The sequence below is a fragment of the Nerophis lumbriciformis genome, linkage group LG14 (assembly GCF_033978685.3).
Source record: "Nerophis lumbriciformis linkage group LG14, RoL_Nlum_v2.1, whole genome shotgun sequence".
NCBI classification, from domain to species: Eukaryota; Metazoa; Chordata; class Actinopteri; order Syngnathiformes; family Syngnathidae; genus Nerophis; species Nerophis lumbriciformis.
Window position 1 is genome coordinate 29,506,324 of NC_084561.2, and position 24,428 is coordinate 29,530,751.

Genomic DNA, 24,428 nt, shown 5'->3' on the forward strand with positions numbered 1-24,428 from the left:
AAGAAGATCATGGACAATGTAAATTATATTACCCTGAGCAACACAATGAACAATCCACTTTTTTTCATTGCTATGCTGAACTTTGGCGTCTTAAACAATTTTTAACATCATTAAAACATAAATGTATAAATGTTACATAATTTCAACTCCGACATGGAATTGAACCCAAGATCTTCTACTTTGCATTTCAAGTACGAGTGACACGTGTCAAGAAAGCCACAGTAAGGGGGAATCTGTCTTCATATTCTAATCAGTGACAGAGCGTGACATGGCCAGGAATACGTTTGGGGTAAAATTTCATATGAAGTGCCTTGTTATTCAATAATTTACATGTGACATGCGCTTCTTCACCCAAAATGGGGCCTTCCATGGATATGCACAGCGCATGTTAGGCGTTTAGGTCAGGGAGGCATCTGACTGACATGACAACGGTATTATATCGACAACATTTTACATCAATTTCATTCAGGTGAAACCAACATTGTTAATGGTAGGTTGGTAATTTCTTATTTAATGTTATTGTAATGTTGACAGTACATTTCGGATCGAATAATGTTTAAAGTAAAAGTGGACTTCATTGCACTGTGCATGACCAAAGATCGTACTTTGAGAGAGGATGATCTCCCGCATTGTAATGTACATCACACACAATGGCCTACATGAAGTATATTTGCTGTCAGTCATATCATCTTCTTTTTATCACTTAAAACATTTAAAGAGAACATGACCTCGGTGTCCTCAATGGTAGTTAATGCCATGCTTGTATCATAACGTCCATAAAAATTTCTTTTGAGCATTCACTCACAGCAGAAGCATTTTGGAACAAGAATTAAGGTAAAAATAAACTAAACATATTTGTGGCAGCATACGAGAAAGTTATGTATCTGTGTTTCTTTTACATCTCATTGCACATGAATATGGTGCATTCAAAGACCCTTGAATAAAGTTAGTAACAGGCGTAACTTGGTGTTTAAGACAAAGGGAGACATATAACTCCTTGGACAGGGGTGTCAAACACGCAGTTAATGGCTGACTTTCGAGGAACGCTTGTAACGGTGAATATACATTTTAATGTATAATCACCTAATGATAGTATTGTATAATCTCACCTAATGATAGTATTACACCATTCCCTATGCATTAGATTAGTAAAAATTGTTACCCACAAATTGATGGGTAACTTGCTTTTGAAATCATAGGTCTGGGTGACAAGCAGATTTTTAAGTATTCTTTTTTTAACAAACATTTTTTGGAATATTTGTTAGTATGAGTTTTTTTTTACATGGTCAGATAATCCATCCATCCATCCATTTTCTACCGCTTATTCCCTTCAGGGTTGCGGGGGGCGCTGGAGCCTATCTCAGCTACAATCGGGCGGAAGGCGGGGTACTATTAAAGTTTAAAATACATGCAATTGTATGCAGTACATGCATTTTTTCTGTCAAAATTTAAGGAATTAATACGCTTAGTAAAGAGGATACAATTTTTATGTGTGCACATTATGGCTCATAAAACACACTAATGAGAAGCACTAATAATGATATAATCAATTAACAATGATATAGTATGATTCTTATTATTAACTGATGACAATCATATGTGTATAAACTAATCTGCACACTGAAGTGAATTGAAACTTGACATTTATTAATCAAAATTGAATAATGACATATTGTAGGATTACTTAAAATCATATTCGGGGCACTGAAATTTGTTGTACCATTTTTGTAAAATAAATAATTAAATAATACAAATAAAAAATTTAAGTTTTTTGGGTTTTTTTAACAACGCTAAATTATTTAGAGGGGTTATCGAGATGTTTTCTGGATAGGTCTTTAAAAAGTCAAAAACCTAATAAAGCTTTTTACATGTGTTTTTAAAAGCTGGTTTGAACCAAATCCACACAATGATTATTTTTTTAGAGCACGACGTTGGGTTTAGTGTGGGATGGGAGCCCCCAAGAGTCTTGTGTACAGGGGCCCAAAGTTTGGTTATGGCCCTGCTTATTAGGTTAATTTGCATTTTCATTTATTTTTCTTGAGTTCCCTTTTAATATTGCAGTGTCATTTGAACTCTCAACAGTTTAATTCCAACATGCACCTGCACTGTATGTACCTCACCTTTGTGATTGAAGCAGCATATTTGGATGACCACCAGATCCCATTGAGGGTGACGTCATGGACGCCCTCTTTGAGGTTGTTTGCACCATAGACGCAGCGGATGTTGTAACATGTGAGACGTTAGAATGTCCACTTATCGTCATAGGACCACCTTCCTGGGATCCACACACCTTCTCGACCTGCGAAGAGCAGTATTTAAAAAGTGATCCAGTGGTTAACACTATAGTTTTAACAACACACATGATCTGATATACTAAAACATGTGCAAACTTGATAGCACACGCAAAGCTAATCTATTATTTTTGTCTTAAATGAGCAAAATATCGGGCGCAATTCATCTGTCTTTATGCATATGTGACATTCACAAACAAATCCACTCTTTTGATTGTCTTTGTTAAATTTGTATGCACACACAGATGCAGTGTCTGCCATTTATCATAGATGTGTTTATACTTTTTATTTAAATCTATATATTGTATTTTTACTTATTTGTGTGTGTGTTTTTTTGTATCTTCAAATTGCTCTTGTGATAAAAAAGGGAAAATTCAAAATAGTAATGTCACTGTCAAAGCAAGGGGACATGGCACCCCCGAATGGAATGTTTACTAGGAAAACACAGGAAAATAGAAAATATAGTCAATATTTCAGAAGAATTACCGCAACAAAAGAGTATTACTGGTGTAAACTTTAATTATTCTGATCCACATCTTGGTTAAGGTTACAGTTATGGTGCTATATTCATTTTGAACATGCTACAATTACAATTTGATACATCCCATATTTACAGTTTCTCAGTAAAGCGTGTCCAAAAAGGAGGAAAAAGAATCGGAGATATTTAGTCCTACCCCCTTTTCATATCATAGCCATTTTTAACACATTTGTTTCTACTCAATTTGTAACACAACAGTGAATAAATACATTAGTAAATACATACATACACAAATTAGTAAGTAAATAATTATTAAATAAACAGTAACTACATTTCTCATAAATAAATAGTTAAGTAATATTTGGTTCACATAATGAGATGAGTAAGATTATCTCACATTTTAATAAGCTTCAAGATGTTTATCACGGTTCTTTTTCTTTGTACTTTGTTAACACTTTTTAAACTGCAACATATTAGTACATTGACTTTTTTGCGCAATCATTAATTTTACATACTGATATGCTAAAGGTCTAAGTGTTGGATGTGCATACATGCAAATGTTTTAAAATAGATTATTCTCGAAGGTTATATTTCTCTTCTTTTGTTGAGAAGAATTGTTGTACATTCTTGGGTAGCAGGTTATAGTTTGCTTTGTACATAACTGTAGCTGTTTGTAAATGGACCAAATAAATGACTTTCAAAATTTTTCATTCAATAAATTAAGAGTTTGAATGTTTTCTACATCCAACATCACGTGTTATTCTAACTCAGGGATTCCTAACCATTTTGACCTCGGGGTCAACAATGGGCCCCCAATGATTAAGAAACACTGTCCTAACTGACCTCTTTGTCACACGGTTAATGAATGAAGTGTACTTTGTTATTGTTATGGTTTTTCATCATGTACACATCATGTACACAGTTACTCCTCCTCAGTTCTTGTTGGTTCTATTGATGTAATTTAGTCCATACGCTTTTAAATCAAAATAAAACATTTTTTAGCATCGATTCACTTTGAAGGGTTCGTTGAATTGCTTCTACTGTTAAAATGAATGATTGACAGATTGTTGTCAAAGGTATTGTTGCTATTATGTTGTTCATCTGTACAATAAAAACAATTATTCTGGGTGTGGGACAAAACAATAGTATCTGGATCTATATGGTTCTACGAGACGCAGAACAACATTTTCTCATTCTCTGCTGACAAAGTGTGACAGAAAATGAACATCATAACACACACATTAACACCAGCACTATTGACTAGTGGTGCACTGGAAATTTGGCCGAAAAAAGGCGTACTTTGATCAACGGAACAGCGCTGCCCAAACAGAATGTTTTGATGATGTAAGCCATACGCACGGGGTTGTCTGGATCGAAGGCAGCATGTTGATGTACTTTAATGTATCGTAGATATACCCACATACAGCGATTTAAAAAATTTAAGAGGAAACTGGCAGCTTTTAAGGAGAGAAAGGCTCCCAGCAGCGCGAAGCAAGTGTGACGTCAGACATGGAGCAACAGAAGCTAAGACTCTCTAAACATGAGCACTGTCTGCAATACCACCAGAAATAGATGCCAGTTATAATAAAGAGTGACAAAAAGGATTGGAGAAATCTCGAGAAAAAAATCATAATTCTCAAAAAATAGACCAAAACGATATTTAAGAAAAAAATATATGTTAATAACACATTTCTTTTAAATGTATTTTTACATGTTTTTCGCCTTTTTAAAGAAAATATATGCATCAAAGCAAACAATGTAATGACATCAAAATAACCACACCTCTAACCATGCCCCTAACCACGCCCCCACCACCACAGGTATTTTAGCAATCTAGGGGGGAAACCCTGAAGTCCTCATTTAAAGGGGCTCTTTAATGCAAAACTAACTTTTCTTACTTATTGGTACCTGTTTTTGTATACAGTATTTGGGATCTGCATAAGTCCCAAAAAATGTAAATCTAATCATGAAAGCATGGCGGGTATATTTATGAAACAATCTTGCCTTCTCTCATACTTTCTCCAAATGGGCCGTTTGTAATTTTCCCAACTTGTGACGTTTTTTCCAATGGGTGACGTCAGTGGATGTCTCCATTCAAGGTAAAGATTTATTCAAAGAGCTTTGCGTGAGTCCGCCATTGTAGTGCGAAAATGTTGGACTTGTTGTGGGGCAGACTGGCTCGTACATATACAGGCTTCCTGTGTTGTTGCCATTTTTAATACAAAGTAGCACATAGTTCTAACATATGTCTGTCAGTAGACTCAACATGGAAGCGCTAAAAACTACAACATGGCTGACAAAGGGATGACAGGGTCTAAGTGGAGGCACGTAAATAAGACCGCCCATAAAACGGCAATTTGAAGATGGTCTGTAAAACATAATAATTGCACAATTTTGACCAAAGAACCACCATTGCATGTTACAGTATGTAGACCACAAGTGTTTTAAAATCATAATACAGCCCTTTGAAAGAGGGCAGTCCGCACCACTTTTGTACTTGTTATCAATTGTGAATGCAGTCTTAGTACCGGTAGATAACCTGCAACACACTAACAGTGTGTGCAGTTTTTTTTTTATTTGAACACTGTATTTAGCACTTGTTATTTGGGGTCTTAGTAGACCAGGCCTATAACGTACGAGATGCTAAAAGTGGTTTAATGTCAGTTTCGGCTTGATGTGTTTTGAATGATAGATATAATTAAGTGATATTGTCTTATTAGCATAATTATGTTTGTGTGTGTTTGTTTACTTCCCAGGAATCTACTCCACTAAGTCCAGTGTTCTCTAGAAAACTGGCCGCCCACGATAGTTCTTTCTCCAACAGTGTGTGCGTGCTGTTTGTGTGTCGTCTGTTTGTCCAGAGATTAGCCACAGAAACATTCTCATCACTCAGAACCAAGCTGCATTCTGGGTATGGGGTTGTCCTGCCAACCGCAGCCTTTGTCTGGCATTGGATTTGTATTCACACGCACATTGACAAAAAGACTGAGGGAAAGCCCAGATCCTCTAAAGAGTGAATCTGTTTTTAGCCCATCTAGGTGTGAGGCTTTTGTGAGGAGGTCCAACTGACAAGTTGAAAGAAACCCACAGCCTTCGTGACTGTGTCCTAAATTCTAATGACTGGATTATACATGGAAGTGAGCGTGATTAAGCAATATTTTATTAATTTCCATTCGCAATCAAACACCGTTGACCATGCAAGATTGTCAATTCACAAACTGTTATGAATTCCAATTAATTATTTTAACCTCAGTTAAGGAAATGGTTTTTTTTGGTTTTTTTGTCTAATATGAGTATGTTTTGTGGATGTTTTTTCATAATGGTCAAGTATTCTTCGAAGGATTTCATTGATGGTTTTATATAAACATTTGTATCAGATTGATCACATTGCTGCGGAATATTTAAATGAATCACAATGATGTTGTGCACCTATATAAATCATTTTTCTTTGTACGAGCAAAGATACGCAATGATAGCAATATAAGCAAAATAACATGTTCATTAAACATCTTTAACATTTAGTTGAAAAGTTTATCTAAAAAACATTGATCTTTTGTGTTATTTGTGTGCATAATACTTTAAGTTGGTAATTTTGTGTACTCAAATTTCCCATGGAGAGGGCTAACTGCTGTTTAGTGCCTTCAATATTGACTTATTTTGCTTCTGCAGCCTGTCACAAGTTGATCAACTGCACATTTGCGAATGTGCAACAGTCACACTTCGGCAAACTGCCTGAAATGTGTTGCCAGGGTTGCCTTAACCTAATGCCTAATATTAACATAATCTAGGTAATCTACATCACAGAAAGAACAAGTGTTTTTCAGGACATAAAACACCAAGTTTTCCCTTTTTGAGCCAGAAAAACATTATATTTGTATTATCATATTAATGAACGTGAGTTCAATCCCGGCCTCGGGATCTTTCTGTGTGGAGTTTGCATGTTCTCTCCGTGATTGCGTGGGTTCCCTCCGGGTACTCCGGCTTCCCCCCACCTCCAAAGACATGCACCTGGGGATAGGTTGATTGGCAACACTAAAATTGGCCCTAGTGTGTGAATGTGAGTGTGAATGTTGTCTGTCTATCTGTGTTGGCCCTGCGATGAGGTGGCGACTTGTCCAGGGTGTACGCCGCCTTCCGCCCGATTGTAGCTGAGATAGGCTCCAGCGCCCCCCGCGACCCCGAAGGGACTAAGCGGTAGAAAATGGATGGATGGATGGATGAACTTGGGCATAAACGTCATTAACAACAACAACAACTATCAATAAATACATACAAAATAGCAACCACTGATTAAAATTTTAGCATATTATTATTATCATTATTATTATTATTTCCTTTTATAGAAAATGGATGGATGGATGTGCATTAAGATTGTCAATCCCAGCAAGTCGACACAAGATACCAATTCTTAGATTTGTGTAAAAACATTTTACTTCTATTATAACCAAAGCTGAATTTATTTAGATGCATATTTTGAGTAGTGACACATTGTTAAACACTTTATTTTATCATTTACTTATTTTGATCATATATATATATATATATATATATGTATGTGTGGGAAAAAAATCACAAGACTATTTCATCTCTACAGGCCTGTTTCATGAGGGGGGGTTCCCTCAATCATCAGGAGATTTTAATGGGAGCATTCACATATCATGGATTATATAGGGCACAGAGTGGGTGGGTACAGGCTGGTGTAGGGGCGTGGTGATTGGCTCATGTGTTACCTAGGAGGTGTTTCCGTCTGTGGCGGCATGCTGTTACAATTTCGCTGCGCTTGTTGAGGGGTGACAGGTCTGGACGGTAAATAATAAACAGACACACCTTACAATAGTGGTAATAAAAGATGCAACCTATGCTTGAAAGAAAAACTGTTTATTATTTACCGTCCAGACCTGTCATCCCTCAACAAGCGCAGCGAAATTGTAACAGCATGCCGCCACAGACGGAAACACCTCCTAGGTAACGCATGAGCCAATCACCACGCCCCTACACCAGCCTGTACCCACCCACTCTGTGCCCTATATAATCCATGATATGTGAATGCTCCCATTAAAATCTCCTGATGATTGAGGGAACCCCCCCTCATGAAACAGGCCTGTAGAGATGAAATAGTCTTGTGATTTTTTTCCCACACATACATATATTGCGCTCTACTACGGTATCGAGCACTATTTTTTGGATAACCTTATTAAGATATATATATGTGTATATATATATATATATATATATATATATATATATATATATATATATATATATATATATATATATATATATATATATATATATATATATATATATATTAGAGATGCGCGGTTTGCGGGCACAACCGCGGAGTCCGCGGATTATCCGCGGATCGGGCGGATGAAATTAAAAAAAATTAGATTTTATCCGCGGGTCGAAAAAAAAAAAAAAAGCTTTTAAATAGATTCAGGCGGGTGGCAGTTAAACCAATTCGGAAATATATATACATAGTTAAATGTTGTTACCCACATACGAAAAACGAGCAGGCACCTGCAGCATATGCCACAACAGAAGAAAGAAAAAAAAAGAAGAGATGGACACTTTTACGGAGCGGAGAAGGGACGCCTCGCCGGGGTCCGGGACCGAGGCCCCTTCCCCCGAGAGGGCCCCACCGGGAGCCGTAGCTGAGGCGATCCGCGAGAAGGGCAGACGCACGTCCAGGGTCACCACCGCGCCCACCGCACCGACACCCCGCCTCGTCCGCCTTCGCCGCGGCCGGCGTCACGCGCAGCAGGTAAGCAGCTTACCTGCCCGCCACCCCCGTGGCCGGGGGCTCGTAACAGGAGTCACTCCGTGCGCTCCGCCCGCGCAGCTTACCTGCCGGCCACCCCCGTTGCCGGGGGCGCGTAACAGGGGTCACTCCGCGCGCAGTGCGCTCACGAAAGGGGTGGGGCTCACCCTGGTTGATATAGACAAGGAGTGTGTAACAACCCACCTGCCGAATCAACTAGCCCTGAAAATGGATGGCGCTGGAGCGTCGGGACCATACCCGGCTGTCGCCGGCAGCGAGACGCGCTTGGAGGTGCGCTCAGCGCGGCTCCCATATGATTGCGCACTGGTGTGCGTCTGGGCCGTGACAGCGTGGCACGCGAATGTCTGTGCTGCATTGGATCAGTCTCCTTTCTTTAACAGGCAAAAGCTTTAAAACCTCACTAATGCCTTGCATCGTCTATATTAGATATATAACAACGGGCGGGTGCGGGCGGATGCGGTTCTGATTAAATGTTAGGTCGGGTGGATGGCGGATGGTTGATGACTTTCTGATGCGGTTGCGGATGAAATAATTGCCTATCCGCGCATCTCTAATATATATGTATATATATATATATATATATATATATATGATTTTGAATTCATCTAAACAAATATACATTTTATACAACAAAACAAATAATAAATTAAATGTAGGGGACTGTAGTAGGTTCTAGGGCAGCACGGTGGAAGAGGGGTTAGTGCATCTGCCTCACAATACGAAGGTCCTGAGTAGTCTTGGGTTCAATCCCGGGCTCGGGATCTTTCTGTGTGGAGTTTGCATGTCTTCCCCGTGACTGCGTGGGTTCCCTCCGGGTACTCCGGCTTCCTCCCACCTCCAAAGACATGCACCTGAGGATAGGTTGATTGGCAACACTAAATTGGCCCTAGTGTGTGAATGTGAGTGTGAATTGTTGTCTGTCTATCTGTGTTGGCCCTGCGATGAGGTGGCGACTTGTCCAGGGTGTACCCCGCCTTCCGCCCGATTGTAGCTGAGATAGGCTCCAGCGCCCCCCACAACCCCAAAAGGGAATTAGCGGTAGAAAATGGCTGGATGGATGGATGTAGTAGGTTCTTGTGAAATCACCCATTATAGATTTATTGGTAACAGGCAAGTTTGACAAGACGATTAGGATTGTTATCAAACTTCACATAAAGCACCCTGATTTATTAACTGACATTTTACAATGTTCTCAACAGTGTCCAGTGTTTCCCACAGGACAGGCATCTATTTGTGGTGGTGTGGTCGGGGGGGTGGTGGCGGCGGCGATGACCAAGAAGAACGCGGAGTTTGAATATAATTACAACATTTTATGTACATATTTATATACAGATTTGAACAATTAGTGATTCACTGAAATATATTTATTAATTGTGGTTCTTACAAAAAATATATCTTATAAAATATAAAAGCTAAAATGTCTCTTAAAGCTCTGCCCCTTTAATTAGTGAATACTACATAATTTAACTTTAGCCTACTACTACAACCATATTATTTACCAGCAACATGAAGTGAAACAGAGGCAGAGGTGTCCTGCCACAGTCAGTCAACCTCCTCCTCCTCCTCCTGCTGCTGCTGAACAGGTCGCACCTGTGGTCCGAACTGTAGGCCTACCTCCTCTCCAAGTCGAGCCCTTTTCGGCCGTTGAAAATATTTTTCTATACTCATCTGTGTGAAGGAGTGAACATCCAACATTAGAATTTATTACTAACGAGCAGAACCGCTCTATGTACAGTGCCGTCTAACCTTAAGCGGCAGCAGCTCAACACATGCAGGGTTCAACGTTAAGGTTTTTTCTACTTGCCCGACTTCTCAAATGTATTTGCCCCAATATTTTTACTTGTCCTGCCTAGGTTTTTTTCTGGCTGTGTAGTGCTCATGGCTTATATCTTACTAAAATCCTTCCCGTTGACTATTTACAACACTACACAGTATTTATTATTATTATTATCTATAATTACATTTAAATGGCATTGCATACATGTAAAATTAAATGCTATTTCACATTATTTGACCAGTAGCAGTTACACTCATCTGAACAGGTCAGCCACCTGTTTAAAGCCCGATCACAGTTGAAATCTTGAAATGAGGGGCCTTTAATGGCCAAAACATTAACCTGGACAACATTTTAACAGCTGGTTAGCTCAGATTTTATTCTTTTCATTGCATTCACATGCTGCAGTGGACAGTGGACAATTTAGCTTCAGTCCATGTGTGTTTATTGACAACAGGGTTATAACCTGGACACGTTAGCTATTCGGTATTGTAACACGTGACTGTTACTACGTGGGTCTGCCCCGGGCCACGAGTCAAACAGCGGCGGTGTTAATGAAGCAGCGTCAGGCTGCTCACCGTCAGTGAAACGCTCGGTGAAATCGCGGATTAACGTTAAATATATGACGAGCCACGAGCGATGCAGCTATAACCTATCTACTAGTGATGGGTTGAGGCGTCATGAAGCGTTTCGACACATTGCAAAACTGTATTGATACTGTGTCGAATACTGTGTCACTAAATACTGACATCTGCTGGACATTACAAATCCCTACAGGCAACCTATGGACCGACTCAACTGACACTGATTTTATGACCTAGTACAGTGGTTCTCAAATGGGGGTACGCGTACCCCTGGGGGTACTTGAAGGTATGCCAAGGGGTACGTGAGATTTTTTTTAAATATTCTAAAAATAGCAACAATTCAAAAATCCTTTATAAATATATTTATTGAATAATACTTCAACAAAATATGAATGTAAGTTCATAAACTCAGTGAAGCACAAGCTCAGGTTTGTCAATAAAATGTCTGTCAAAAAGAACTGTGAAAAGAAATGTAACAATGCAATATTCAGTGTTGACAGCTAGATTTTTTGTAGACATGTTCCATAAATATTGATGTTAAAGATTTTTTTTTTTTGTGAAGAAATGTTTAGAATTAAGTTCATGAATCCAGATGGATCTCTAATACAATCCCCAAAGAGGGCACTTTAAGTTGATGATTACTTCTATGTGTAGAAATCTTTATTTATAATTGAATCACTTGTTTATTTTTCAACAAGTTTTTAGTTATTTTTATATCTTTTTTTCCAAATAGTTCAAGAAAGACCACTACAAATGAGCAATATTTTGCACTGTTATACAATTTAATAAATCAGAAACTGATGACATAGTGCTGTATTTTACTTCTTTATCTTTTTTTTTTCAACCAAAAATGCTTTGCTCTGATTAGGGGGTACTTGAATTGAAAAAAAAATCACAGGGGGTACATTGCTGAGAAAAGGTTGAGAACCACTGACCTAGTATATACAATGATATAAACCAAGTCATTGTATTTCATTTAGGATTATTTCATAACTTCATTTAAATAAAAATATATTTTTTGTCTTTTTTAGATACAGTCAATAAATAACGTGAACATGTATCATAACATGGAAATCTAAGAGAACGTGTTGTGAATGAGGATGCTTGTGGACCTGGAAATTATTATTTATTTATTTTTACACATTTTTATTAAAAAAAAAACAGTTTTTCCAACGTATTCAATTTTAGACGCTTTCTCTTCTTATTTATTATTTCTCCGGCTGTAGAAAAGAGCCGCTCACAGGGCACAGAGGAGGCGTCAGTGCGACACCGTTCGCGTATCGGTCACGTGACCAAAACAGCTCATGCTCGGTCACGTGACTTTCTAAAAGCGGTACGCGCACCGACACAGGGTTTTGCTCTATGAGCTCGACGCATGCGCCGATGCATCGGTGTTGCCGGACCCATCACTACTATCTACCTATAACACCTGTAAAAATGAAGCAATGCTACCACGCTAGCAAGCGTTAGCTAGCCGGCTATGAGCCACCAAGCTGCTAACTGTCGCCAAAAGGCAGCATTTAAGTTTTTTTCCCTATGGCATCCTGGATCAAGGCTTTCAGCAGCTTTTGGACGTTTGAGGTAGAAACGTAGGAAGCGCCATCATTATGAAAAGTAGCCGGCGAGTATTTTGATTCCGTCCGTCCGTCCGTTCCTCTTCTTCTTCTTCTTCTTCTTCTTCTTCTGGCCCACCAGGTGAATTAAGCGCTATTGGCGTAGTTACAATGCAGAGTAGGCTACCGCCACCTACTGCACCGGAGGTGTAACTACAAGCAACATTCACAGACAGTCCCATTGCTTTTATGAGCGGTCGAGCGAGTCAAAAGCCGAAAAATCCATTTGTGGCGGACGTAATTCTTTCGTGGCGGGCCGCCACAAATAAATGAATGTGTGGGAAACACTAGTGTCTCTCTCATGTGTGTTTGAAAAAACTCCTCTTGTAGATGTTGGCTCTGCCTTTAGCGTCAAGCTTGTTGACCAGCTTACGTTGCGCTCCGAGACGTTGACCAGCACGTTTGTAGATGTTGGACAGGTGGCTGGTCGACGTTTCGTTTGGAGTCGATACAAACACCCAGAATCTCTATCTGCTCACAGAGCCCGATTTTATTGGCCCCGAAGAAGAGATCTGGGCGGGATGGATTCCTCCTCCTGGACAGGATTATAACCTTGCACTTGTTGGGCTCGAACGGGACCTTCCAGGTGTCAGCCCACTTTCGGATGTTTTCCAGGTCTTCGTTTAGCGATGCAGCTACCTCCGGTCCATTTAATGTTGTAGGTGCGAAGATAATGGAGTCGGCCGCATACAGGAATATGGTGTTCTCACACTGTTTCTATGAAGATGGAGAATAGTAATGGACCGAGAATTGATCCCTGGGGTACAGATGCATTGATGGGAAGTGGAAATGAAGATTGACTAGAGAGCACAACCTTGATGGTTATTCCTTGAAGGTAGTTCTGCAGGTAGTTCCCTGGGTTTAGGTTGCGTCGGATGTTCCTCACCTCTTTGGGCTTGAAGTGGACAGCGCCAAAGTGAGAGGATGGTGGTGGACTCTTGAGCTGAGGTTGTGCTGATGCTCCAGGCAATGTGGACTTGTCCGTAAAGGTTTGACAGAAGATGTTGGCCTTTTCACTTGCTCAATGCCATTTCTCCCAGAGAGTGAACTCACATTGCCCCACCATTTTTTCCAGTTAAGAGCTTTGTCCGATAGATCTTTTTTCAGCTTGTTGTTGTATTGCCTGTTTGCTCGTTTCTCAGTTTGATTAAACACTTGCTTCCAGAAACCTTTGCTTTGATATCAGGTCGTTGGATGTCCGCATCTTGCAGTAGAGTCGTAGCTTTTTCTTGGCTGCTCTTCTGCAATGTTCGTCAAACCACGCCTTATCCCTAGGCTTTCTGGTTATGATCTTGTTGGGTATGAATGCAGCCATGGCGTCTTGCAATAAGTTAGTGAGAGTGGTACAGAATGTTTCAGGATCTTCTATCTTGAAGACACTGGACCAGTTCATGGAAGTTAGATATCCTGTCATTTCCCAGAACTGAGCTTTGTCATATCTCCGGATTCTGCACTTGTATGCCTTATCTCTGAAGACTGGTAGTTTTAGCTGTATATGTACAGGGTTATGGTCTGAGAAGCCAACATTTCTCAGGGTCTTTGTAGTTGCTGGAGTTTCTCATAAAACCAAATCTAGGATGTTGTTGTGTATAGTTGGTTCAGTAACAATCTGCTCCAGTCCCAGGCAGTTGGCAAGTTGCAGGGTTCGTCGTCCAGCAGCATCCGTGACATTGCTCCCCAGCCACTCTTTGTGGTGTACATTGACGTCGCTAATGAGCATTACAGACTGGGTTCCGAAGACGTCCATCACAGACAAGGTGTTTCTGTCGAGGTAGTCTAAAAGACTTCATTGGAGGCACTTGAGGGGGCGGTAAACCGGTAACCTGGTCTTCAGAGCAACAGTGAACCACATAAGCTCGAAGTCTTCAGGGTCTTTAGATGGATTGTGGTAGATGGATACACCTTCTAGACAGTAGACTGCTATACCGCCTCCGGCCATCTCAGTGCGATCTCTGCGACAGCTGAGTGAGTAGCCAGGAATCTGTATGTCATCTGCCTGGTCTGAAATGTTAGAGTCCAGTAATGTCTCTACCAAGATGACAATCTATGGCTTCTTCTCTGAGCAGAGGTTGGAGAGGTCCACAATATTGGTACGTAATGCTCGGCTGTTCACTTCACGGATTTTCAGTTTATTTTCGCTAAGTCGTAGTCAAGGTCTGTCGGCGGTGGGTGGTCTGTCCGTTTCGAGGCTTTCTTATTAGATTCCTAGCATGGGGTTGTCGGCAATAAGGGAAGCTGGCTTCTGCGCCCTTGAAACACACCTGAGCAGTGCGGCAGAGACATGACCTAATCTGAAAGCATCTTGCATGTGCATAGGACCCATCGCGGGTCGGCTTTCAGAAGTAACCACTTGGCCAATGACAGGGGGATCACACTATTAATGATCTCTACTACCCGTACCTCAATCACATTTCGGTTTGTATAAAAATTTGAAAATATAATTAATTCAGGCAGTATGGAGGCTATATGGTTTATTTACATCATTCATCATCAGAGGTCAACTGATTGTGCAGTGGTGAGTGCTCATGCCACACAGTGAGAAGGTTGTGGGTTTCATTTCCTGAGTTTGGGGTCTTTCTGTTGGTAGTTTGTATTTCTCCCCCTCACTGTGTGGGTTCTCTCTCTGACGTGGGCTTATTGGCAGCACTAAATTAGCCCTAGTATGTGAATTATTGTCTATCTGGATTATCCCTGCGATGAGGTGGTGACTTGTCTGGCGTGTACCCTGCTTTTAATGCTCATATTTCTCAGATTTGTCTCAGACATCTAATTTAAATCTCTTTATATGAGATATACTCTGTGCATCCCACTTCTCAAGTATTGCTCAAGTGATTATCTCAGCTCAACCTCCTTTGTCTCAGTAACATTTTGTCTCTTTTTAGCTTATCTTTTGCAAATGATCACATAATGAAACAAATATGAAAAGCTCAAATTGATCTCAATATACGAGATTGAGCAACAGAGGAGCAAACACATTTTGCTATGGGCAAGCACACAGCCAAGGGGTAACATAATGCTACAAAAGCGGTGTTTAAAAAAGTTTATGATCTCAGATGACCGCGTGGATGGCTATATAAATAAACTTTGATTGAATGATTGATTGATTGATGCATATTTGTACATGCTATCGTAGCGTAATGAAGCTTGGGTCGTTAGCGTCAGTGTCTGTGTTAGTATTATTAATTTACAATGTCATTATTTTTTGTATTGTTTCAGTTTCACAAATTCCTCAATATATTCACCAAAAGGTCACAGTGGAGTTATTGAGTCTGTTTAGCTGCGGAACCTGCTCACTTCCTGGCTGCTCTTCTGTAATGCTTCCGCAGCTAGTGGATCCATGAAGATGACTTGTTTTGTTTTACTGCTGTGTTACAGACACCATTAAGGTAACATTTACAGAATATTTCTGTGTAAATAACTAATTTCAGCATGTATATATCTGTGGCTTATAGTTCGGTGCAGCTAATATATGGAAAAATATATATTTTTAATTTAGTAGGTGCAGTTTATATAACGGTGCGCTCTATTGTCCGGAAAATAAGGTCATTTATATATTTCTGTGAAATTTCATCGGATCGCCTCATATTTTTTTGTGCTGATATGCCATATCAAAGTTTTCAGTAAACATTTTAGGTACCAATATGATTTAACAGCTGTTTTAGCAGATGCAGAGGTTACATCTCCTTGTCCTCATTAGCAGTGTGTTTGGTCTCCTTACAATTGCTGTGATTCTTGGCCCATGCAGTTGTGCGTGCAGGATGGCGTCATTCACATGGTTCCTGGTAGCCAACAGTGCTAGCTCCATGCTGTTGTGGTTGCTGCTGGTCGCTAAAGTCGCTGCTAACTGTTGGAGCAATACCACCAAATTCCTCCAAGGGGCAGCAAGCTCCGATATCCCCACCTAAAATAAAGGACGACAACAGTGACATAATTGGGATACATCTGATTGGAAGACCTCACTTACTCACTCAACACAGATTGAGCTCTGGTATTAAAACCACATTGTTCATATGTTTGTATTTCATATTCGAAGATCAATTAAGTTGGTAAATCGAGGTTCCACTGTATGAAGGTCTGTGTGGCTCTTCACTCCCCTTTCCGCTTATCACTGTCTTTGCCAACATGTCTTCAGTAGAGGTAAAAGTACTATTGAACATTTATCCATTTCATGCGTCATGTATTTTTATTTTTGCCTTGTTTTCTGCACTTAAAACTACAATCATTCTCTATATAATGTATTTTGTGTTAATATTTCTGTTTTCGTACGATTTGTTTTGTGCGCAACAGTGAGCGAGAGTGTAAACTTTTCAAAGCCTGAAGGGAACCCAATACAGAGCAATACATGCAGAAACATATCAAAGTAATGAAGATAAATGTGAAAATTTATAAAGACTTACCAGGCATCCTCTCATAACGTTAACACAAAGTCCAGTACAGGGCCTGATCAGCGTCAGACCTCTGCAATGGGAGCAATACTGCATCCTTACTAAGCTCCGCCCACACTCTCTTGATAACGTTGCCTTTTCGGTTGCATCCACAACGTCTCCCGCCAGTCTTAGCAATCGGCTCAGTGCTCGGCCTACTCCCAGCGCACGGGAAAGGCTGGAGACCAGAAGTCGAGGATGGGGCCCAAATGGACTGACATCCTGTTGCGTCATCCTGAGGCAGTCTTCGTTATTGGATGAGGAGGCAGAGGGAAAAGAGTGGGCTGACAGATGGCCAATACCAGGGTTAAGAAGTCGGCGGTAGACCAATGGGAAGAGGTCATTATAGAAACGCCGCACTCCGTGTTCCAATGAGGTATCAGTGTCTCCTGAAAGATGGCATTTAATGTCATTGAAAAGCTGAAGAACAAGGGGACGACAGTCTGATGCCAGGCTGGCGTAGGCACTGTCAAACAGGGTGTTGGTCAAATTAGATGTGAAGGACACAAGTGAATCAAAGGTGTCTAGAGAAAAAGAGAGGACAAAAGAAAAAGTAAAAACATGCTGTTAACATGCATACATTCTCAAGTTCTAACACTCAGCTGAATAACTCATTGTATATCACTGTATTGGGTTGACCTGAGGTTCTGCAAAATTTTATAAATGAAATGCGTTTTTATTTTATTTTGGCTTGCATTATTGGCTATGTAATACATAATTGGCCTTGTCTGAAGAGTAGAGCCCCTATATTTGCTGGTGTTACATTCCAAGACATAGCACATAGGAAAATATGAATAATGGGGGCACCTATACAATTTCGAAAAAAATAGAATAAATTGTAACTGGTTAAGACCAGTGGTTCCCAAACTTTTTCCACCTCAGAAAACACTTGGCTCTCCAAGTACCACCATAATGACCAAGAATTAAAATACTGTAGCATAGTAGGCCCAAGTATTCATTAAAAACAAGGCACACGTTTTATTTAACAATTCATATTTAATATTTTTGGCCAGTGTAACATTACACACAGTTTGAACAGTAACACTATGTCTGAACATTTAAATATGTGACTCTTTGGCATATCAGTATATGAAGCCACAGTTTGAAAATCGCTGCTCTAAACTAGAGATGTCCGATAATATCGGCCTGCCGATATTATCGGCCGATAAATGCTTTAAAATGTAATATCGGAAATTATCGGTATCGGTTTCAAGAAGTAAAATTAATGACTTTTTAAAAACATAGGGCATACTCGCCAACCCTCCCGATTTTCCCTGGAGACTCCCGAATTTCAGTGCCCCTCCCGGAAATCTACCGGGGCAACCATTCTCACGAATTTCTCCCGATTTCCAACCGGACAACAATATTGGGGGCGTGCCTTAAAGCACTGCCTTTAGCGTCCTCTACAACCTGTCGTCATGTCCGCTTTTCCTCCATACAAACAGCGTGCCGGCCTAGTCACATAATATGCGGTTTTGCACACAAATAAGTGAATGCAAGCATACTTGATCAACAGTCATACAAGACACACTGAGGGTGGCCGTATAACAACTTTAACACTGTTACAAATATGCGCCACACTGTGAACCCACACCAAACAAGAATGACAAACACATTTCGAGAGAACATCCGCACCGTAACACAACATAAACACAACAGAACAAATACCCAGAACCCCTTGCAGCACTAACTCTTCCGGGACGCTACAATATACACCCCCGCTACCGCCAAACCCCATTTTAACACATGAACAAACCAGTGTACAGTATTGTACTTGCAAAATGTGCAGTTACAAAACATATTGTCTAATTATAACTTCTTCCTGCTAGAAAATGTTGCATGAATTGACTTGAGAGACGATGCATATGTACACACTATTTTTTCCCAGCTGATAGACCCACCAAACCACTATATATTGACTTTACCATTTAAAATATATATATATATATATATATATATATATATATATATATATATATATATATATATATATATATATATATATATATATATATATATATACATATATATATATATATATATATATATATATATACATATATATATATATATATATATAAATGTATATATATATATATATATATATATATATATATATATATATATATATATATATATATATATATATATATATATATATATATATATATACATATATATATATACATATATATACATATATATATATACATATATATATTTATAATTTAAAACAGAAAAATTGAATCTCTCACAAATGCTAAACTTCAAATAGGCAAGGGTCAACAGTAGATGTGGGAAACATTATGTTGAATGCATCACAATTAGCACATGGACAATTATGAATCGATGGACAAATGTACAAATACCGATTATTTAGATATGTTAAATAAAGTAATATAGAAGGTTCCAAAAATGTGGAGCTAGCCTGGACACACAAAAACATAGATAAGAGGAGAGAAAAAACCATGTTCACCGCTAAGCACTGGAGGCAGCTCAAACTTATTTTAATGCAATGATTATGTCTCGTTTTTATTATTGTATAACATGCTGGTCCCAGGCAAGCAAAATGACACTGAGACCATTGGAAACTTTGCACAAACAATCGCTCAAAATCCTTGACCGAAAACCACCATCACTGTTTAGTTCTGGCCCATCGAATCCTAAATAACACTGCACCAACGCCACTTAAGCACTTTGTCCAGTTTACATCTGCTGTGACAACTATAAAACACACAAGCCTCCACCAGGGGGCAGTGTAGCGTACCCAGATGTAAAACCTATTTTGCACAATCAGCCTTTTCATATAAAGCGATAAAGGAATGGAACAACGTCACAACAAACTTGAAAAGTCTAACAGATTACTCTTCATTCACAATTGAAGTTAAAAAGTGGCTTTTTTTGGAGCAATCAAAGCTGCTCACGCGGTCACTGAGGTGGGCACTATGTTTGACATGTCAATTTAATGGATAAATTATATTTATACATGAGAACATTTTGTTGTAAACTGTGAGGTGTGTGTGTTAAAATCATGGTTGTTTTTACAAATAATGACAGATGTGAATAAGAGCAGGTATTGTCTATGCGTGAGGATGTAAATGAGGTGTGGTTGTTTTGTATAATAAGTATGTGTCAATGACAGGGCATTTTATGACTTTTCTTAATTTGATTACATGCTATAGTATATTGTATTGTTATAATTTTATTGCATGATTTTTGTATCTCTTTAATTTAGGTAGCCAGGGACTGCAGATGAAAATTACTATTTAGCTATAATCTGGTGCAGAACATATCTGTCTTTGAGCTTTCGTCCCTTCAAATAAAGACTAAACTAAACTAACTAAACTAACTAAGCAAGATCGAATGTGCAAATAAAGAATTATTGCTTTGGACAACAGAAGTCTAACTAGAACAGCGTAACAAGATTAATAAATCAGCTGAGAGACTAATATCCACACAGTGCCACAACACTGTAAGCCATAGATATGAATGGGTGTTCCAGTTGCATCAACAGCTAAAGCCATATAATGATAAAGTCATAACATCTGATAATGAACTATAATAAAATCATTAAAGATTTACAAATATTCCAGTTATCATTGAAATGTAATCACAATCGAATCGATGAGGTCCCCTAGTCACCTGTATGTATGGAAGGGAAGCTGAAGGACAACATGAAGGCGGTTTGGAGAGGTATGGAGACCATCACCGGCCTCAAACCGTCGGGGGGACAAGCTCTTGCCACCCCCGAGACATGCCAGCCGGCCCCCTGACAACTTCAGCGAACCAATACACCCACCCCCACCCCCCCACACACACACAGGCCCCCAACTCCAATGACTACCTCCCCCCACTTAACAACACCTCACCCTCAGCTTGACGACCCCCCCTCCCCCAACCATCTGAGACCCCCCCAGTGTGTCTGTCTGCAGAACAGGTGAATGCACAGCTAAAGAAGTTACGGGTCTTGACGATGCGGGCCCCAGGGTGCTCACAGCCTTCAGCACATCTTCAACATGAGCCTTGGGCTGAAGAAAGTCCCCACACTGTGGAAAACCTCATGCGTGGTCCCCATCCCCAAGTGCACGTGACCCAGCACGTCGAAGGACTACAGGCCGGTGTCTCTAACCTCCCATATCATGAAGACCTTGGAGAGGTTGGTCCTGGAACAACTCCGCCCGACGATCAAGCCCCACCTGGACCCACTCCAGTTCGCCTACCAGCCCCGACTGGGAGTGGAGGACGCAGTCATCTACCTGCTGAACCAAGCCCACACCCACCTAGACAAGCCTGCGAGCAGTGTGAGGGTCATGTTTTTTTACTTCTTTAGTGCGTTCGATACCATACGGCCTGGGCTACTGGGTGTGAAGTTAGAGACGATGCAGGTGGAGGGCCCCTTGGTGTCCTGAGTTGTTGATTACCTGACTGACAGACCACAGTACGTGCGATTGCAGGACTGTGTGTCTGACGGACTAGTCAGCAACACCGGGGCCCCGCAGGGCACAGTCCTCCCCCCCTTCCTCTTCACCATCTACACCACCGATTTCCACTATCAGTCAAGAGTCCTGCCACCTTCAGAAGTTTTCTGATGACTCTGCGATAGTGGGGTGTATAGAGGATGGTGATGATGAGGAATACAGGGCACTGTTGGAGGACTTTGTCACATGGTGTGGAAAGAACCACCTCCAGCTCAATGTGACGAAGACCAAGGAGCTGGTTGTGGACCTGGGAAGGAGGAGGAGTACTCCGGCGACCCCTGTTTCCATCAGGGGGGTCGATGTGGACATGGTTGAGGATTATAAATACCTCCATGTACACATGGACAACAAGCTGAATGGATCAAAACACGCTGAGGCACTCTACAAGAAGGGACAGAGCCGCCTCTACTTCCTCAGGAGGCTAGGATCCTTCAACGTCTGTACAAAAATGATGAAGATGTTCTACGGGTCGGTGGTGGCGGGCGCCTTCTTGTACGCCATGGCCTGCTGGGGCAGCGGACTGAGGGCGAGGGACGCAAACAGGCTGGACAAGCTGGTAAAGAAGGCCAGTAACGTGGTGGGAGTGGAGCTAGACTCTCTGGCGGTGGTGTCAGAGAGGAGAAGTCTAGCAAAGCTCTTAGCTATTATGGACAACACCTCCCACCCACTACACTCGGACCTTGCGGAGAGAATGAGCACGTTCAGTGGAAGGCTCAGACTCCCAAAATGCAACACGGAACGACACAGGAGGTCCTTCATACCGACAGCCATCAGACTGTATAATGCATATGTTCCTTCTTGACTGCACTTAAATGTAGAATATATGTATAATATATTTATATTATTCACATGTGAATAATGCTGTATAGTATTTATTGTCTATTGTGAGCGAACTGTGGTGCTGAATTTCCCCAAGGGATTAATAAAGTACATTGTATTCTATTCTATTCTATGTACAAAAGGTAAGAATAATCAAAGTGAAAGAAGTGAAAGCAACAAAGTCATGGTCAGCAGAGAAAGAAGTGAAGCAAAAAATTACAAAAGTTATAACAAGGAAAAAACACCACTTACAACACTAACTGTTATGTAAGCCACAACACTAAAGCTAACAATACAATAGGTGTCTGAGCCTGTTCACTGATGCCAAGTAGTACGTGTTGCACGCAATACCGTAGACCAGGGGTGTCAAACTCCTTTTTATTGAGGGCCACATTGCAATTATGGCTGCACTGAGAGGGCCATTTTAACAGTCAATATATATGAATATAACATGTACCATAATAGCCTCATTCCACAATTTGTAAAAGCAACTATTTTTGCTGATTATTATTATTAAATGGTGTGGAAGGCCACACAAATTATGTGGCAGGCCACATAAATTAGGTGGCGGACAACATAAAATTACATTAAAATGACCACATTAAATGATGTAGTAGGCCACTTAAATGATGTAGCATATGTGGCTCACCACGGTAAATGATGTTAACTGACATTAACTGACATTAAAATGGCCACATTCAATTATTTAGTGAGCAACATAAAATGACGTGGCGGGCCACAAAAATAATGAATTAAAATGACCGCATTAAGTGGTGTGGTAGTGGTATATGTGGCCGACCACGGTAAATGATTTGGCTGACCACATTAACTGACATTAAAATTACCACATTCAATTTTTTAGTGAGCAACATAAAATGATGTGGCGGGCCACCAAAATAATGAATTAAAATGACAGCGTTACATGGTGTGAGAGGCCACACAAATTATGTGGCAGGCCACCTACATTAGGTGGCGGACAACATGGGTTATGGGTTATACTTGTATAGCGCTTTTCTACTTTCAAGGTACTCAAAGCGCTTTGACACTATTTCCACATTCACCCATTCACACACTGATGGCGGCAGCTGCCATGCAAGGCCCTCACCACGACCCATCAGGAGCAAGGGTGAAGTGCTTGCTCAAGGACACAACGGACGTGAAGAGGTTGGTAGAAGGTGGGGATTGAACCAGGAACCCTCAGGTTGCTGACACGGCCACTCTCCCAACTGCGCCACGCCGTCCCCACATAATAAATAAAATTACATTAAAATGACCACAGTAAATGACGTGGTAGGCCACTTAAATGATGTAGCATTTATGTATTATTTATTATATGTAGCTCACCACGGTAAATGACGTGGCCGACCACATTAACTGACATTAAAATGATCACATTCAATTATTTAGTGAGCAACATAAAATGATGTGGCGGACCACAAAAATAATGAATGTGTGGTAGGCCACTTTAAATTAGGCGGCTGACAAAATAAAATGAAATTAAAATGACTGCATTAAATGACTTGGCGGGCAACACAAAAAGAAGTGTTGTCCACAAAAATAATGTGACAGACCCGCTCTTGAGTTTGACACCTATTCTGTAGGCACGTTGGTAACAGTATATCAAAATTGTGTTTTAAAACAATAACACAAAAACAGATGAATCAACATTGTTCAGCACCTCATACAAGAAATAGTCCCACCAACAATATCGTTTGACCTATTTTCAATCGACAGTAATTGAGTATTTTCCCTATGGTGACTGTTGCACTTGCTGGGCGTTATAGCTCGGTTGGTAGAGTGGCCGTGCCAGCAACTTGAGGGTTCCAGGTTCGATCCCAGCTTCTGCCATCCTAGTCACTGCCGTTGTGTCCTTGGGCAAGACACTTTACCCACCTGCTCCCAGTGCCACCCACATTGGTTTAAATGTAACTTAGATATTGGGTTTCACTATGTAAAGCGCTTTGAGTCACTAGAGAAAAGCGCTATAAAAATATAATTTACTTCACTGTACCATTTTTAGAATATGTGTCATTTGCATTGCATTGCATATTAGTTTGCGTTTATTCTTGCATTTCTGACTAACCTTGAGTCCCTTCAACCAAAAGCTCTCCAAACCGAAATAGCTCACTTGTTAATGCATCCTGTTTTCACTACCCGGTTATCTATAGACAGGTGATTATGAGCC

The 24,428-nt window shown here is 40.4% G+C and overlaps 1 protein-coding gene across 3 annotated transcripts in view; it reads right to left on the reverse strand.

The window, feature by feature from the left end:
• Positions 1-24,428, reverse strand: part of LOC133616415 (glypican-5-like) — a 129,319-nt gene that overhangs the window by 66,601 nt on the left and 38,290 nt on the right. For all 3 annotated transcript variants that reach the window (XM_061975618.2, XM_061975619.2, XM_061975617.2), the window contains 3 exons: positions 16,920-17,470; positions 16,241-16,423; positions 2,121-2,299 (listed from right to left, as the gene is read on the reverse strand). In XM_061975618.2, the coding sequence (XP_061831602.1) occupies positions 2,121-2,299; positions 16,241-16,423; positions 16,920-17,470 (913 nt within the window). The remainder of the gene's footprint in view (positions 1-2,120; positions 2,300-16,240; positions 16,424-16,919; positions 17,471-24,428) is intronic.